The sequence below is a fragment of the Lissotriton vulgaris genome, chromosome 5 (genome assembly GCF_964263255.1).
Source record: "Lissotriton vulgaris chromosome 5, aLisVul1.2, whole genome shotgun sequence".
Classification (NCBI taxonomy): Eukaryota; Metazoa; Chordata; class Amphibia; order Caudata; family Salamandridae; genus Lissotriton; species Lissotriton vulgaris.
This window is the reverse complement of record NC_141693.1, coordinates 1464400967-1464415404: the sequence shown is the minus strand read 5'-3', so window position 1 is coordinate 1464415404 and position 14438 is coordinate 1464400967. Positions and strand designations below refer to the sequence as shown.

The 14438-nt window shown below is 48.2% G+C and overlaps 1 protein-coding gene across 1 annotated transcript in view; it reads left to right on the top strand.

The window, feature by feature from the left end:
- Positions 1-14438, top strand: part of IKBKE (inhibitor of nuclear factor kappa B kinase subunit epsilon) — a 287793-nt gene that overhangs the window by 246599 nt on the left and 26756 nt on the right. Inside the window, exon 21 of the mRNA XM_086923415.1 lies at positions 10299-10370. Within this exon, the coding sequence (XP_086779541.1) occupies positions 10299-10370 (72 nt within the window). The remainder of the gene's footprint in view (positions 1-10298; positions 10371-14438) is intronic.

The following is a 14438-nucleotide window of genomic DNA, read 5'->3' as shown; positions in this document are numbered from 1 at the left end:
AGCAGATATTAGAGGGCACCAAGCCATTTCACACCGCAAGTTAATCCAGTTTTATAAGCTGTCCTGAGAAGTCATGGTCTGGCTGTCATTGTCCAGTTCCAGGCGAGAAAGCGATCCAATCTATCTGAAGAACTCATCATATTCTTTTATTTTTAAATTCTGCCTAAGCCTATACAATACACTCCTACCTGCATAAAATATATAACGTTATTAATGAACTGAAGGATTTGCATGTGCATTGCGTAATGACTGTAAATGTAACCATTAGATATTTCATTTGCTTTCTTATGTTCTGTGTGACATACAGATATAGTGAACCATATATTTACAAAATACCTGATGCGTTGGCGTGTATAAAATAGAGAGAAGCCCAACAGTAATCCCCCTGCACCTCTGCAAATCATACCATTATGGTGCCCTTGTGGCTTCTTCTTAAATATTATTCAGCCAGTGTCCTTGATTAGAATCGGCAAGGGACCAAGCATCCGCAGCCGGCATGCTCACGGGAGAGAGGGGAGGTAGGAGGGCGCAGGAGGGAAAAAATGAAAATACAACGTACCTTACACTACTGCCGGTTACCGAGCAGCCTCCGCTCCTGGACGGTCAGCATGGTGCAGCCAGTCCCGCATGTGTGCCGATTACCGAGCCGCCTCTGCTCCTAGCCGGTCATGGTGCAGCCCGTCCAGCATGCGTCCCGGCTGCAGGAACAGAAAAAAAGAAGCAGCCAGCAGGAATTCTCCCTCCCCTACATAAGCCAATCACAACGCTGCAATGGCAGCGTTGTGATTGGTGAGGCGAGGCGGAGAGCGCCCCAGCCAGGCCATTTTCTGTGTGTTGGCTACATACAGCAGCCTTCACATACAAAAATGGGGAGTGCGCATGGCTGCTTTGTTCGGCTATGGGGCCAAACAAACAGTCAGTACCCACAACAGTGGGCAAAGCCATACCCCCTGCCCATGACCAGGACCTCCCACCCGCCCTCCCACAATCAGGCACTCCAGGCATTCTGTTTTCTCGCAGTGCGAGAAGCAAAAACATAAAATGGTAGTTTTACCATTTTATGTTTCTGCCTTCTCGTGTTGCGAGGAAGCAGTAGGGCGATGCCCCCGCGCCCCTATGGGGGAGCCGCCACTGCCTCTAAGTGGAGTAAAAGCCCACCCTCTGCACATTCTAAAGAATCGCCAACAAAAGGTCATACTGACAGATGCTCTGTCAAATGAGACCTACAACGGCTTTTTAGGGCTGTACACCTGAAAGAAGGAATTTGTGCCAGCTCCTGAAATGTTGAACTTGTGAAAGTCTTTCAAGGACGTGGCTCCCACCAAACCTGCTCAGAAAGCGAATGCCGCTTCCCCAGTTTGGCCCGGTGTGCAGGGGCGTAACACAAGCCCACGCAACCCCCGCGTTGCGGGGGGGCCTCGAGCTCCAGGGGGCCCCGCGGGGCCCCTCACTAAATACATTGATCATTGACAGTCATTTTAAACGGTCCCAGCCGGGGCGTGAGGGCGAGGCTGGCAGCGGTGCGGGGCCCCGGCCGGGGCCCATGAGGCAGGCTGGCTGACTGGCAGTGGCAGCAGAATGGCCCGTGCCGGGGCCCCGTGACGTGATTGAGGCTCTCAACACAGGATGGTGCGGGGCCCCGGCCGGGGCCAGTGTGTGGCTGGCAGCAGCTGCTGCTGAGCAGAGTTGAGCACGTCGGGCCGGGCCCCGGCGGGGGCCCCCACCCCGTGAGGCTGGCACTGCAGCAGGATGGTGCGGGCCCCGGCCGGGGCCCGTGTGTGGCTGGCAGCAGCTGCTGCTGAGCAGAGTTGAGCACGTCGGGCCGGGCCCCGGCGGGGGCCCCCGCCCCGTGAGGCTGGCACTGCAGCAGGATGGTGCGGGCCCCGGCCGGGGCCCGTGTGTGGCTGGCAGCAGCTGCTGCTGAAGCTGAGCTGAGCAGAGTTGAGCATGTCGGGCCGGGCCCCGTGAGGCTGGCACTGCAGCAGGAAGGTCCGGGGCCCGTGTGTGGCTGGCAGTGGCTGCTGAGCTGAGGCTGAGCAGAGTTGAGGCAGCACGAACAAATGCCATTGGTGCGGACTGCGGGCCCCGGCCGGGCGGCCCGGAGTGTGAGACTGGAATGGATGCATTGCCATGATTGCAGGAATGGTGCAGGCCTGCGCAGGGCCATGTTACACGGTAGTACTACTAGTACTGTCTCTAGTCTTAATGGTGGTGGTGGTGGGTGGGTGTGGATCAATGGCGGCAGGGCAGCCAGGCCGCCAGGGTTGTTTACTCCTCTCATGATTCTGGTGACTTTCACTTTCCTTGGCTTCCGAGACGCGTATGCGCGCCGCGGGGGCACTGACTGTGACTGACGCTGACCAATGGCCTCATCATTTGTCAGGGGGGGCGGGAACAACACATGCGCCTTGCGCAATGATGAGGTGATGACGACACTAAAGCGCATTACCGTTATAGTGTAAGGTGTGGCATCATCAGGCATGCGGAGCAGGAGACAAAGAAAGGAAGCGGAAGCCTGAACTGAAGCCCACGCTGACCGTTGACGGACGCTCAGGACTGAGGACTCATCAGGTGACAGGTATACTCATATACTCCTATTTTTTCCGAACTAGGAACAACCGCGCTGTAATCAACTAATTCATTGACTAAAGTTTGGGTGGGATTTATTTTAATTTACGACTGCTATAATATAAGGCAGTGAGTCTGGGTAAAAACGGGCAGGATGAAGCAGGGCGCGTCCTCCAATGTACGTAGTCACCAGATGTTTGAGAACATGGCAGCATTGTTCAATGTTCATGTTGGTAGATTTACAAATGCTATCATTAAACTTGTAAACCAGATAAAAATATTATGCAGCATGCTAACGCATCACTATGCCGTAGCTAGCGCTGGATGCGTCATAGTGTAGTTGTTTAATGTTTATTAATTACTAGTGGGGTAGGAAAGGTGGGACATAAGGCAAGATGGTTGGGGGTGGGGGGGGCAACACAGATGGGTCCGTGAACAGCTGGACCAGGGTCTCGGAAGGAGTAAGGACACACACCCGAGGCCCCCCAGACCGTCCCGTGTGGTTCTGACAGGGGCGTGGGGGCCCAGGCCCTGACATTGTTAGCTTGGAGAGGGAGGGGGAGGAATGCGCACTTTGTTCTGGCCCTGAAAGTCGGAACCTGGCTCAGGGCCTGCCTCGGGGGCCTGCCTCGGAACAGAACACCCCCACTGCGTTCCAAGACCTCCGCCCCCTTCTCTGGACACCAGAACCGGACACTGATGACCCTGCACTGTATCCCAGGAGAGACGAGACCCCTCCATCAGGGTACCAGACGATGGCCACCCAGCACTGGATGTACTGTCAGTGTCAGTCAGGGTCCACTCCACAGGGGTGCCAGGCACTGGCACCCTCGTCGGGTCACCAGAACCGTGCACTGCCAGCCTCCGCTGGATACCAAGGCCGGGGCCCCCCTCCATCTGGCTGCTAGGGCCGGGTTCATCAGACACCAACACCCGCCCCTCCACGTGCTGCCACAGACGATGCACCACTTGACCTTGGACGAGGCACTAGGTACCTACCCCTGGAGACCAGGACGCACCTGCCCCCCTTGGGACGCGGACCAGGTGCTGGGGAGCTGTCACTTACCCCTCTGAGTGAGGGACCAGCAATGGTGGAGAAGGCAACACAGCCGTGAGCTGAGGCACAGGATACGAGCACCCCCTCCTCTTCATCATCTTCCTCCTGCCTCTTCTGGGGCTCTGACCATGGGCAACGGCATGAACAAGGTAAGCTGGCACGGTCCCTGAATCCCGCCAGGAGGCCATGATGGGTTAGGGGTGGGGGAGCCACTAAAGGCTTGACTTGAGCCAGGTCCCAGCCTGATGCTTGGCTCTGGCTCAGCTCGAGGGGCTCTTGCATCCTTGAGCCCAAATCGACATGAGCTTTCGCGGGATGCCATGTGTCCTGGGGCCTAAAGCTGCCAAAATAGACAAAAAGAAAAAAAGGCAAAAGCGCTACTTTGCATTGCAACCAGTGTGACCGAGTCATCGCTCTTTTTTTCTGATTTGCGGGGCAGGAGGCAAGCAGTAGAGAGGCAGGTGGAGCGGGAGGGAGCACAGATAGAGAAGGGGGTGGGTGGCACAGAGAGAGAGGGAAGTTGTGCGGCCGATTGTTACAGATACAAAAATGTCATGTGCCCTACTTTGCCGAATATAAAACACTCCCTAAGTACAGGTCGCGTGGACGAAATTTTGGATTTCTGTCCAAGTTCTTCTCCCAGAGGACAGACATCGGAGTGGCTGCCGAATTTCAAACAAGTAAATATTGAATTATTAATATGACATGAACTGCCGCTGGGAACTTTCTGCTGTTGGCCTGAACAACATTTTTGTACTAATCGTCGAAATTGCCTGTTATGTAGGAAACAACTTGCTGATTGGATTGCACTAAAATGTGTGTTAATTACACATTAAAAACGAGGTTATTAAATGGTTGTGATGTTAAAAGCTCTTAATAGGAAAGTCATTTAGATATGTAGAAATAGCGTTAAGAGGGATCGAGTACAATTCATTTTAAGCCCTAATGAAGAGGTTTGAGTGGATAGGGGAAGTGATAATCTAAAGTGAGGATTAACACGTGTGTGTGCCTAATTTAACTCCTAGAATGTGCCCAGGTACAGTGCTGACACGTTTGCCTTTCTTGAATTGTGCTGAATGAATACATCACGGGGCTATTTGTAAATGTCAGTGTAAGCACAACAAAAAAAGCACTTACAGCAATCAAAAGTGAGTAGCCGCACTTGGCGAGTTTTTAGATGTGTTTTTCCAGTAAAATTGTTTTTGGAAGGACAGACAATGAAAAGTTATCAGTTCAAGCTGGCAGCCTACAGCATTAAAAAGTAAATAGCTCGCCCTGCGGCGCTGCTCTGCCCAGCTTGTAGCCAGCAGGAAGGCCCTTTTAGAGATAGCATGTGGCATGAGTTCCAGACGTGGATCTCTAGTGATGGGAGGGATTCACTTCCATGGGAAGTGCAAGCGGTTCACGCTCAAGGGGCTGAACAGTATAGCGAGCTGCAGAATGTCACATTCATTGTGCATCACACTCTGAGAACGAGATTGGGCGATGGAGGGGTGGGTGGGTGGATGGATGAGTGGATGGATGGAGGGGTGGGTGGATGGATGAGTGGATGGATGGAGGGGTGGATGGAGGGGTGGGTGGATGGATGAGTGGATGGATGGATGGATGGATGGGTGGATGGGTGGGGAATAGATGGATGGATGGATGGCAAAGTGACCAAGTGTATGTGGCAGGAGCAAGTTTCCTTGACGGACAGGCTCTGGACATTGTAATGCTGCAGTTTAGAGGACACACTTAGAAGCCTGAGGCTGATGCTGGCTCTTGTGCTTCCAGCATCACTGGTCAGTAAATGTGTGCTGCTAAATGAATGGGAGGTAGGGCCCAGTAGTACATGGTGGGCCGCGACGCCGGGGGGAGGCATGGTGGGCCGCGCCGCGGGGGGGGGCCCTACATGTGCTTTGCAGGGGGGCCCCTTCAAGTTTCGTTACACCACTGCCGGTGTGGGCCTTTTCTATGCACAACCAGATGCATTGTGCTGTTTCGTAAACCCCGGAGCTCATTTATCATCTTCTGCAAAAGCGCCTCATAATGAGCATTACGGCAGCATATTTTTACGGAGATAAGAACCTGAGTGGCGCTGAGGAGGTGGTTCACAGATAGGGGCACCTTCATTTATCTAAGGAACTCTAGAGCATCTTATCCTGCATTGATCAGATGATTGAATGTCAGTACAGGGTACAAAACCATTTCCACCCATAAGCAATTTCTGGAACGTTGTTATTATTATTATTATTAATGTAATTATTATTATTATTGTTATTTTTGTTATCATATATATTTTTTCCAATGAAGTAAAGGTTAAAACATAGCTATAGTTAGAAAAACATTATTCTTTTTATACAAACCAAACTTAAATTACATAAACATTGAAAATTCTTAAGTTGTAGTTATATCTTTACTTTAGAATTTCAGCATCACCTTCAAATTATTATAACCCGCGCGGCTCCATACACAGCGTAGTGAACTCATTAGCCACACTGCATCTAGTGGCGTAGAGTAGAATTTGTAATGTTTGGTTACTTTAAGTTTGGTTTGCATAGAAATTATAAATATAGTTTTCCTAACTATAGCTACGTTTTAACCTTTATTTTTTCATTAAATTTCAATGGTTTAAATTTTTTAATAAAAGCGTGTTTCAAATCATAGAGTGTACTGTCATTTAGTGAAGTGTTATGGAGCACAGTGGAAGGCAGTGTCGTACAATGGGGTGTAGTGGTGTACAATGGAGTAGAGTGGGAGGCATAAAGTGGAATGGCATGGAGAGGAGTGCAGTGGGGTGTGTTAGAGTGGATGGAATGGAATGGCATACATTAGAGTGGCATAAAGTGGAGTGTTGTAGAATAGCATAGAGTTGAGTTGTGTGGTCAAGTAGCATAGAGTGGAATACTGTAGAGTGGAATGGTGTAGAGTGGAGTAGCATGCAGTAGAGTGGCTTAGAGTGTACAGGCAGACAGTGGAATAGTGTAGAGTGGAGTGGCTTAAAGTTCAGTGGTGTTGCATGGAGTTGCATAGATTGGTGTGGCTTAGAGTGGGTTGCTGTACACTGGTGTATAGTGCAGTACCCTACCGTGGACTGCCATAGAGTGGTTTAGAGTTGAGTGGCTCAGAGTGGAAAAGCGTACAGTGGAACAGCGTAGAATAGGGTGACATAAAGTTGAGTGGAACAAACTGGAGTGGTGTAAACTGTAGTGTCGAATACTACAGTAGCATAGAGTTTAGGGGTGTACAGTGAAATAGTGTAGAGTAGAGTGGTGTACAGTGGATTAGGTTAGAGTGGAGTGGTGCAAGGTGAAATAGTGTAGAGTTGATTGTTGTAGCTTGTAGTGATGTAAAGCTAGTTTGCAGTGGCAGTCCAGTGGTATAGAGTAGATTAGGGAGGCATTGAGTGGGGGTGGTGTAGAGCGTTGTAGAGTGTACTAGTGTTGTGAAGTGGAGTAGAGTGTTGCAGAGGGGAGCATCATAGAGTGGAGTATTGTAGAGTGCCCTTGAGTGAAGTGCCATCAAGTATAAATAGTGCTGAGTAAATTGCATAGAGTGCATTGGTTTTGAGTAAAGTGGTGTAGAGTACTGTGACATAGAGCAGAGTGATGCAGAGTGCAGTGGCATAGAGGACAATGGTGCAGAGTAGATTGCAGTGGCGGTGAGTAAAGTGGGGTAGAGTGCAGTGCACGGATTACAGTAGAGTGGTGTAAAATATAGTGATGTAGAGTGGAGTGGCATACAGTGAAATAGCGTTGAGTGGTGTAGAATGGTGCACAGTCAAGTGACATAAAGGTTAGAGTCTATTGTAGTGGCATAGAGTGGAGTGGCAAACAGTGAAGTGCCTTACAGTGGAAAACTGTGCAATGGAGTGGTGTAGGGTAGAGTGGCATTGACTTCAATGGCATATAGTAAAGTGGTGTAAAGTGGAGTGGCATACAGTACAATAGCATAGAGTGGCATAGACTGGAGTGGTGTAGAGTGGAATAGCATAGACAGGAGTGGCATAGAGTGGAATAGCATAGACTGGAGTGGCATAGATTGCAGTGGCGTACAGTGGAGTGACAGAGTGAAGTAGTGTAGGGTTAAATAGCCTTAAGTGGCGTGGAGTGGCATAAAGTTCAGTGGTGTAGAGTGGAGTTGCGTACATTGGAGTGGGGAAGAGTAGAATAGCGTACAGTGGAGTGATGCTCAGACAAATAGAGGGGCATAGAGTGGAATGGCCTCCAGTGGAATAGCATAGGATAGAGTTGCGTATAATCTAGTCACATAGAGTTGAATAGCACAGAGTGGAATGGCATAGAGTGGAGTGTTGTAGAGTGTAGTTTCAAGAGATGTAGCATGAAAATGGCTGAACGGATGTAGATAAAATGTGGCAGGAGTATATATAATGGGTTGGAAAGAGTAATTTTTAGTATTTGGTCTAAATTGATAAACTACTATTAAAGTTATAAGTTATAAGTATCAAAACAGTTTTATATTGTGCTGCAGTATACCGAAGTAACTTTGTGGTATACCGCGATACATGCCAAACACAAGGCAATCAATCAGGAATTTGTAGAGGGGGGGTTGTTCAGCACTGCGGCGGAATTCGCGCCGCAGTGATGAGGTTAAGTGCCGCTTTAGTAACACCAGGGTTTTGTTTTTTAAATGTGTGTGAGCCCGCGCTTTAAAAAAAAATAATAATGTTCTGCCCTAGGCCTAGAGGGTTAATGTATCCCTACCTTGCCCCCATGTCTTTTGTTTTGCATTTTTTGGGACTCTGGACCAAGTCCTGATTCCTAAAATGGCTGCTACCACTTCCTGATTGGGGTGGTGGTAGCCAGTCAGATCTTAGGATGAGATCTGTCAACTCAGTGGATCCTCCACAGCATGATACATACAAAGTTTTCGAACCGCTACAGCAGTTGGGGCTGTCGCTTTGTCCAAAGTTCCTATAGAAAAATGAATGCCCCCGCCCCCCTTTTAATCTCAGCCACTGCATGATGGATCACCCCAAAACTTTCCATGACCAAACTAGTCAAAAAGTAGCAGTTTTTGGGAACGTTTTGTGGCGATTCATCAAACGGTACCAAATTTATCAGCAGCACAAAAAAAGGCATTTCCTATGGAAACTCGATCCTAGCTATAACTACCCAGTGGTGACCGCTATTAGGTAATAAATATTTAGAGAGAGAGAGCACTTCATTGTGCATATTTGATATGTTATATTATGTCAGAAGATTTTTTTTTTAGCACATTTCTATCTTACTTCCATAGTGTTTTCAGAATCTGGACATCTGTTATGGTGCTTTGATACTAGTTGGCCGATGTGAAGGTTGTCTGTTGGTATTGTGGTTGGTTAGATCTATACTTAAGAGCAGGCACATGTAAGATCAAGTGGTGCAGGTGCCACTCTTGGGGTTCTAGTTGTCATCTGGTAGACATGCTTTTAAAGCAATGAAGCAAAAGAGCCTACTAGTGCCTTTCACCTGGGACTTTGCTTGAAAACATTCAAGCTAAGAAGTAAACGTCCCCCAAATGTTGCCTTTCCAAGCAATCTGCTGGTGCCTCAATCATGGGGCAAAATCTCCTGATAGAAGATGGTAGGGGGTGAGGGCATTTTTAGATGGAGCGCCTAATTTCCGTTGCATAATGCAGTCAATAGTTTACCCTTTCTCAAGGCACCTGATTTCAGAAACGAAACCGTGATGTAGAAAGATGCTTCAGAGCATGGCACTGGGGCAGTTCTTTCACATCTTGATGAGGATGGCCTAGACCAACTTCTAGCCTTTATCAGCAGGAGGCTGCTACCCAGGGAGCAAAGGGTGGAGTGCAATGGACAGAGATGTATTTCCAGAGGTCGGTACATCTTTTGGGGACTCATGTCTGGGTTCAGACCGACCACTGACCTCTCATGTGGCTGATGCAAATGAGGGGTGAAAAGCCAAAACTATTGAGGTGCCCCATCTCCCTACAGGGTATGGACTTTGGGACTCACCCTGAGACTGACAGCACCAATGCTGATTGTCTTTCCAAGTTTTTCTGCCTTAGCGTAGAGAACTCCCATTTGGTTGGGTAGCTCTCTTTGCCTTCTGCTGGAATCCAGTATTATGACAAAATGGTATTGTGGCTGATTATATTAAGTGCCCTGAACTCATCCCCCACCAAAGTACTCCTTTCGTGAAAATATATGGACGTTTCTATCATTTAATGGCCTGCACCAGTGTAGGAATTGAGTGGCGACCCTTCTAAGAAAAATGTTGGGAACTTGAACTTTTCCCCCCCAAAATTAAGCACTTTTTACTGTAAACTCTGTTGGACCAATTATGCCCAGAAACACTGAAATGCAGAGTAAATATAAGGCTGTGGTCTAGCCTATGTTTCAGGTCAGGCTGCAGTGCGGTGGGATCAGCAAGGCTCTTGAGCATCTTTACTCACATTCCAGACACCGGTTCAAGACCATGTAAATGTTGTTGGGTCTAAGTTTCCATTCCTGACATTTAAGCAATTTGCCTGGGTATTTTTAACTTGATCACTTCAAAATTGTTGTTTCACGTTGGTCCTGGAGCGTGTTGTGTTAGAAATGTGTTTCCAGTGATCCTTAGAAACACACATTGTAACCATTTAAAAGATGTTGGCTAAGTTTCCACTGGGTAATTGCAACTGATTAGAATCATGTTTGTTCACTTCTGTTTTTGTGCATGTGACACAGAATGCAGCAGATGCGGCTTGAAATGAAGACGGTGGCCCAGGATCTGCGGCAGAATAACAGCATCATCGAGAGGTAAGGGGGATTCCTTGGTTTGATCCCTGTTGCAGCCTGTAGACTACATAGCAGAAATGTAGAATGTGATGATAGGTATAGGTTATTTCCAGGCAGCATAGGTGCCCGTCTACTCTTGCCATATTGATACTATTGAACTGATTCACAAAGCCATTTGCGTCTGTATTTTTACCTCATAAGCAAAATGTACTTTTGTGCCACATTTTTGGTTCACAAAACATGGACATACACATTTTATTTGTGTGAGTAAATGTTCTGCCAAGGATGGGGTAGAGGAGAATTGCAGTCCAGAATTATCCTACTAATATTGGGGGCACATGCAATGGTACATTTGTTTTGGTACCTGTATAGGCATTTTTCAGTCCTGCAAACAGTTGAGAAGAATTCTTTCCTAGGGCAGCAGGTCATTCATTTCCTGGGTGAGAATGAGAAGTGAACAACCCAGAATTGGTAGGAGTGTATAGTAAGGGTTTTATTACTGTGAATCTTACATTGTTGCAGCTTTCCACACAGCCCTGGAAGCTTTGTGAATGTTGTGATGAATCAGGTCCACAGAGGTTTCCTGCGCTGTTCATTATTAAGAAATGGAACTTGCTGTACAAAGATGTTTAAGATTTCACTCCAGTCTGTGGTTGAGGGACTTCTTGTATGATTAGTCACAGCAGGCATCATGTGAAAACCCTCATTAAGACCAGATAACCCACCCTGAAGGTGGTGGTGTGATGCTGCATGTCAGGACCCTGCCTCACCCAAGAAGTGGAGACTTCATGAAAGGGGCTTTGAGGCCACCACAAGACTGTGGCGTAAAGGAAGGCCATGGGTGCCATAGACAGATTTTTTAAATGTTGCTGGTCAGACTACTCATACAGAGACTTCTTACCAATAGGATCATGGTAAATATTAGATGGTAAATAATACATTGCGTAACAAAGAACAGGAGGTTTATCTGCTTCATTCCGTGCTGCTTCCCTGGACCCCCAGCACCTTCAAAATGGCACTTACCTTGGTCAAAGTAAGAAATGTGTTGCATGGAGCTGTGGGACTGTGGCCGGCGTGGGTGTAGGGCTAAGACACGGATGCTGACAGGCACTAGTCAAAATGCCTTTCAGTTTAGATGCTTCCCTGCTCATAGACATTGCAAATTAAACAGTTAGGTTAAAAGAATATTGAGTACAATTTTACAATAAAATCCTTATTTTTTCAGTTTATACTAGGAAAAAGGCGCTGGTACTCTGAAAATGTGTATAAAACTTTAGTGAACTATATAATGGAAAATGTGAAGCAACTCTTGTTAAACTTGCCCTAGGCCTTTTATGACTTGGTTGTAAGCATCGCCCACACAAATTTGGGAAGATAAATTATGGCTGAAATACAAATGTGAACGAAGTTAAGAGAGGAGGTGACAGGATGTGGATGTGCCCAGTCATTACATGACGTCACAAAAACGACAAGGACAACCCTACCCACAAGGAACCAGGGTGCGTACTTTATACCAAAAAGACAATGGTTCCACTGGAGCATTAAATGTAGTCACAATGAATGATACAACCAATCATAATAGCAATGAGACATAAAAGAGGGAGGTGGGGGATGTCTGGTAATGAAAGCACAACTCTACACATAGATTTCTGTATGCAAAAATTAGTCAAATTGTATTTTTCAATTTACAATATATACATAAGCATAGTTACACTGTTCACATGTGTCCCAAGTGAATATGTGTGAACCAAAAACATAAACAATCAAAAGGACATCAACAGGAATATTTACAAGGTTTCTACTGGGATATATACAAGGAAGGAAGGCAAATGACCAGATATGATACAGTGGATATTAACACAGTGGCTATTTCAATCATCGACACTGGTAAAACTGGTTCATTTCCTATGGGCGTCGACGGCGTTTCGACCCGGGGGTGGATAAGGGTTCTCTTCAGGACAAAGACGGTGTGTGGGACATCTATAGGTGAAAATAAAAACACTATAAGTGTGTAGCATGACAGTGAGGGACATACTAATGAAGTGAGTGACGAAATTCACGTACCTATGTGCTCAAAATGACGGGGAATTAAAAGGTGTGATTAACCGGGTGAATAAATAATTCCTAGCGTACTCACAGTGTGCCCCAGTCGGCTACTGAATTGTAAATAACCAACAAGAGAAAAGAAATAGAAGTATTCCCGGATAATATGGTATATTAAAAAAATATAAAGCAATTGGGGAAGTACCACCATTTTAATTAGAGACGCCCATCCCGCCATAAAGAGTGGTAGTGTAATCCAGCGGGCGACGCAATCTTTTACACGAATCAACGCAGTGCCATAGTTAAGGCGCATCATTTCTTCTCCATCTCTGGTGACGCGGATGCCGAGGTATTCGGTCCTCGTGCCCCTCCAGCTTATGAGCAATGGCGTCTATTCGTGAGGACATTCTGTCTACTTTATCCACGATGGTGGCTAATCCCTGACGAACCTCCTGCAGGATACTCTGCACGTCTGCTGTCTGCACTGCCGCACTCCCCTGCGCTTCATCTCTCCTGCCATGATCCTGATCTTCCTGTGGGCCTCGCGTGTTCTGCCTCGCCACCTCAAAGTTCAATTTAGGCTGTCTAGAATCTGGCTTGCCCATGGCGGTTCTGGGGCACGTCATGTCCACTCTTGCGCAGTCCCGCTATATGCCCGCTGTTTCTGAAAGCGACGAGATACTCAGGCCAAAGTGTATATTAAGGCAGGAGAAGCAGCACCACAGTGCAATGTACTCATGCATAACAGGCAAGGGGGGGTACCCCCACCCCGCCAGCCAGGATCCGTGATATTTTCCAGCACACCTGTGTCTAAGCGTACGTGTCCCTTCTAAATAGTGGATTCTGTCTCTTGTGAACACACCAGTGGATCCACAGCCCTGCCAGGCCTCCTCCTCTCAGTACCTCCTCTCAGTGGGCACTCTCGTCGCGCTCTCAGTTAGATGGCGTCAGCGTAAGCGCATGCTAAGTGGAGGGCAAACCCCGGTCTTCTCCGCTATTCCTCTCCACAGTAGGGGCCTCACTTCTTGAAATTACCGCAGGAGCTGTAGCAATATCCCAATGCAGTGTCCGTGTATAGGCAAGCGGTCCCCCTGCTTCCCGCTCTGCCTTTCCCTATGCAATGTGGCGGTTGCCTCTCATTTACGGGCGCAGGGACAGTTACAGTCCACCCTCCTGTGTCTGCACCAGTATTCAGTGGCTTACATCTGGAGGATTCCGGTTCCCCAGTGTGCGCCGCTACAGAAGTGACCTCTCACCGGTGTCGCAATTAAGGTGAGCCCCCATGCAAGAATTATGGTGCAGTCGCGCCTAGATGCCGCCTATGCAGAATACGATGCCAAGGCAGCAGGGGGTTACCTGAGTTCGGATCAGTGATTTACCGCCAGCTGCAGGTTCAGCGCACTGACCCCGGCCGGCCTACACGCTCGTCCAAGCAGCCAGTGGGAATTATTTAGTGGCCCCCGCCGCCGACCAGTCCAGGGCAGCACAGCTCAGATTGCCCGCCACTCTTTCCTGGCACACTGCAATATGTACTGAAGTTGGCTCCATCCCCCGCAGGCAGCAGGCAATCAGGGCGCCCTCACCTCGCGCTTTCTTGTGGGAACAGCAGCGCCACGATGGGGGTCCTCTTCCCCCAATGCAGCCAGTCGGGTTTTTTCCCGGGGCCTGGTTACCTCGCGGCAGGCCTTGGGCTCATGTAGGTATCATGGCAGTCACAGTGTTCCACAGCCACGCTCTACCTTTCCCCGGCGAAATCTTCTCCGGGTCACGACGAGAGCAGATTAGACTCAAATCGGCTGAAACTTACACCGGAGCTTCAGCGAGTCATCGGCAACAGCATACCATCAGTATTTTACCGCAGTGGAGCCTTAGAGCAGGATAAATGCCGGATTAGTGCACCAGGCTGCAGGAGGCTCACAGGTGTGCGGCCATTTTGCGTGCACGCCACCTAGCACCCCCATATTGTTTCTTCTTCCTTTTGCTTTTTTCAGTTTTGTGGTCCTTGGTCTAAATATGCAGGGTTTAGAAGCATGTTTTAGGTCTTGT